General features: G+C 36.1%; 1 protein-coding gene across 3 annotated transcripts in view; it reads left to right on the top strand.

The window, feature by feature from the left end:
* The window catches only part of LOC106868413 (tight junction-associated protein 1), a 23,072-nt gene that overhangs the window by 19,837 nt on the left and 746 nt on the right, over positions 1-2,489 (top strand). For all 3 annotated transcript variants that reach the window (XM_014913655.2, XM_014913656.2, XM_052971857.1), the window contains one exon: positions 777-860. In XM_014913655.2, the coding sequence (XP_014769141.1) occupies positions 777-860 (84 nt within the window). The remainder of the gene's footprint in view (positions 1-776; positions 861-2,489) is intronic.

Genomic DNA, 2,489 nt, shown 5'->3' with positions numbered 1-2,489 from the left:
TCCGATCAACGGAAAAGTCTGCTCATGAAATTAACGTGCAAGTGGCTGAGCACTCCACAGACATGTGTACTCTTAACGTAGTTCTCGGGGATATTTAGCGTGACACAGTGTGACAAGGCTGGCCCTTTGAATTACAGGTACAACAGAAACAGGAAGAAAGAGTGAGAGAAAGTTGTGGTGAAAGAGTACAGCAGGGTTCGCCACCATCCCCTGCCGGAGCCTCGTGGAGCTTTAGGTATTTACTGAATCGTTCTGTCATTAGTAATTTGCAAAGGTACAAGGTTGTCTACACTTCACAGCTGATGTTATAACAGGAATGGAACATCTGGCTTATAATATTAAACATTGCTTTTAGCCTCACTGCATTATTCTTTGTAGTTTAACCCTTTAACATTTAAACCGGTCATATCCAACCTAAATATTTGATCTCTCACACCTACACAACAATGTCATTCTATAAGTAAACAATCAAATCATCAAAATCTCAAAGCTTTGAGATAATGCATAATTAATTAAAAACAATGTTACATTTGGCTGAATAATCTGAATACTAAAGGGTTAATGTTAGGATTAACATGGCTGTTGTTTTTGTAGTGATTGGTGTCTCTGATCAACTTAAGACTTTTTTTTTTTAGAGTGGGAATTACACACCATCATTGAACTATTGTGATATATTAATCATTAATAAAACTTTATATTTGGTAGCTACACTGGGGTTCTCCACTACCTCATTGTCTCCATTACGTTTGTAACAAAGTTTTAATTTTAATTTTCAGGATCGTTATCGAAAAGATTGTAATTTAGCTGTTCAACTCCTCCAGTGTAAACCATCCTCATTCATTGCCCACAAATTGAATTCTGTAAGTATAACTACCACGACATTCCACTAAGGTGACATGTTATAAATCTTTTATTTTAATTTCATTTTCCCTGTACTGGACCTTGGCAGAGACAGTATCTTCTGCCATGGTCTAGATTTGATTAGTAAAAGTTGGTAAATATAAACTGTCTGAAAAACTCTTGTATCAATGAGTGTATCAATGCATGGCATAGACAAAATCATTGCTGTATTTAGTTTCCTCTTCACCTTTTACTGAATTCATCATCATCATCATCATCGTTTAACGTCCGCTTTCCATGCTAGCATGGGTTGGACGAGATAAAAATATTAACAAAGAACTATTAGCAAAGGAATTCATTTGACTAAAACTGCTCACAGGATTCCCTAGCATGGCTGCCATTGAATGAGGGAAACTAGTAAAAGAATATATACAGTTATAGATGCAGGCATGGCTAAAGAGTTTGCTTCCCAACCACTTAGTTTTGGGTTTAGTCTTACTATGTGATATCTTGGGCAAGTGTCTTATACAAGAGACCTTAGGCAGACCAAAGACTTGTGAATGGATTTGGTTGATATGAAGGGAGTGCTGAAAAGTTCTTGTCTTTGAGTAAGAGAAAATACAGGAGGATCAGTTAATTATGATTTGATTCAACATATTCCCCTCTCTGATTCACATACTTATTGCAGCAGTCCTTTAGTTTCTCTAAGCCTTGTAAAAGAACTTGGAAGGTTGGTACTTATTCTATCGATATCTTTTGCCGAACCACTAAGTTATGGGACATAAACACCAACACTAGTTGTCAAGTGGTAGTGGGGAACAAAAACACAAACACATACAGACTTCTTTCAGTTTCTGTCTACTGAATACTTAAAAGGCTTTGGTCAGCCCAAAGCTATAGTAGAAGACACTTGTCCAATATATATATATAAAATGAAGGGGGTACTGAAAAGTTCCTGGCTTTAAGGGTATCAGGCTTTAAAAAACTAAGTACTGAGGTCGATTTATTCCACTAGAAATTCTTCAAGGCAGTGTCCTAGCATGGTCACAGTCTAATGACTGAAACAATTAATAGAATAAAAGAATATTGGTTTCAAATTTTGGCACAAGGCCAGTATTTTTAGGATAGGTGTTAGTCGATTATAAGGATAAAAATGCAAAAATCAATCCTGGTGGAATTTGAACTCAGAACTATGTGGGATTGAGTTCAGCCACAGTGTGAGGCAGTTAGGCAAGCATCTCCTACTATATAGCCCTGAGCCTACCAATGCCTTGTGAATGAATTTGGTGGATGGAAAGCCCATTGTTTGTTCACTTTTTTTTCCCCACTGTCATGTAAATTTCTAAAATAAAATTTAAAAGTATAGCCACTGTCCTAATATTCTCAGGAAGAGAATAATCCTCTACGCATCACAAAATAATCAAATAATCCTCTAGGCATTACAAAATTGTCTCCCCTCTTAAATCAGCTTTGAAAACTACGTCGCTCGGTTTTAGCTCTGGAATAGTGAATGTCTGATGAAATATCTTCTGCTAATGAAGATTTATGAAATGTGTTAACTGCAGAATATTGAAAGAGACATAATTTCATATAAATAAACAATATTCTACTGTGATCCCTGAGGAGGTTAGAAATCTCATGACTTTTTT

Source organism: Octopus bimaculoides, chromosome 11 (assembly GCF_001194135.2).
Source record: "Octopus bimaculoides isolate UCB-OBI-ISO-001 chromosome 11, ASM119413v2, whole genome shotgun sequence".
NCBI lineage: Eukaryota > Metazoa > Mollusca > Cephalopoda > Octopoda > Octopodidae > Octopus > Octopus bimaculoides.
This window is presented reverse-complemented; position numbering and strand designations above follow the sequence as displayed.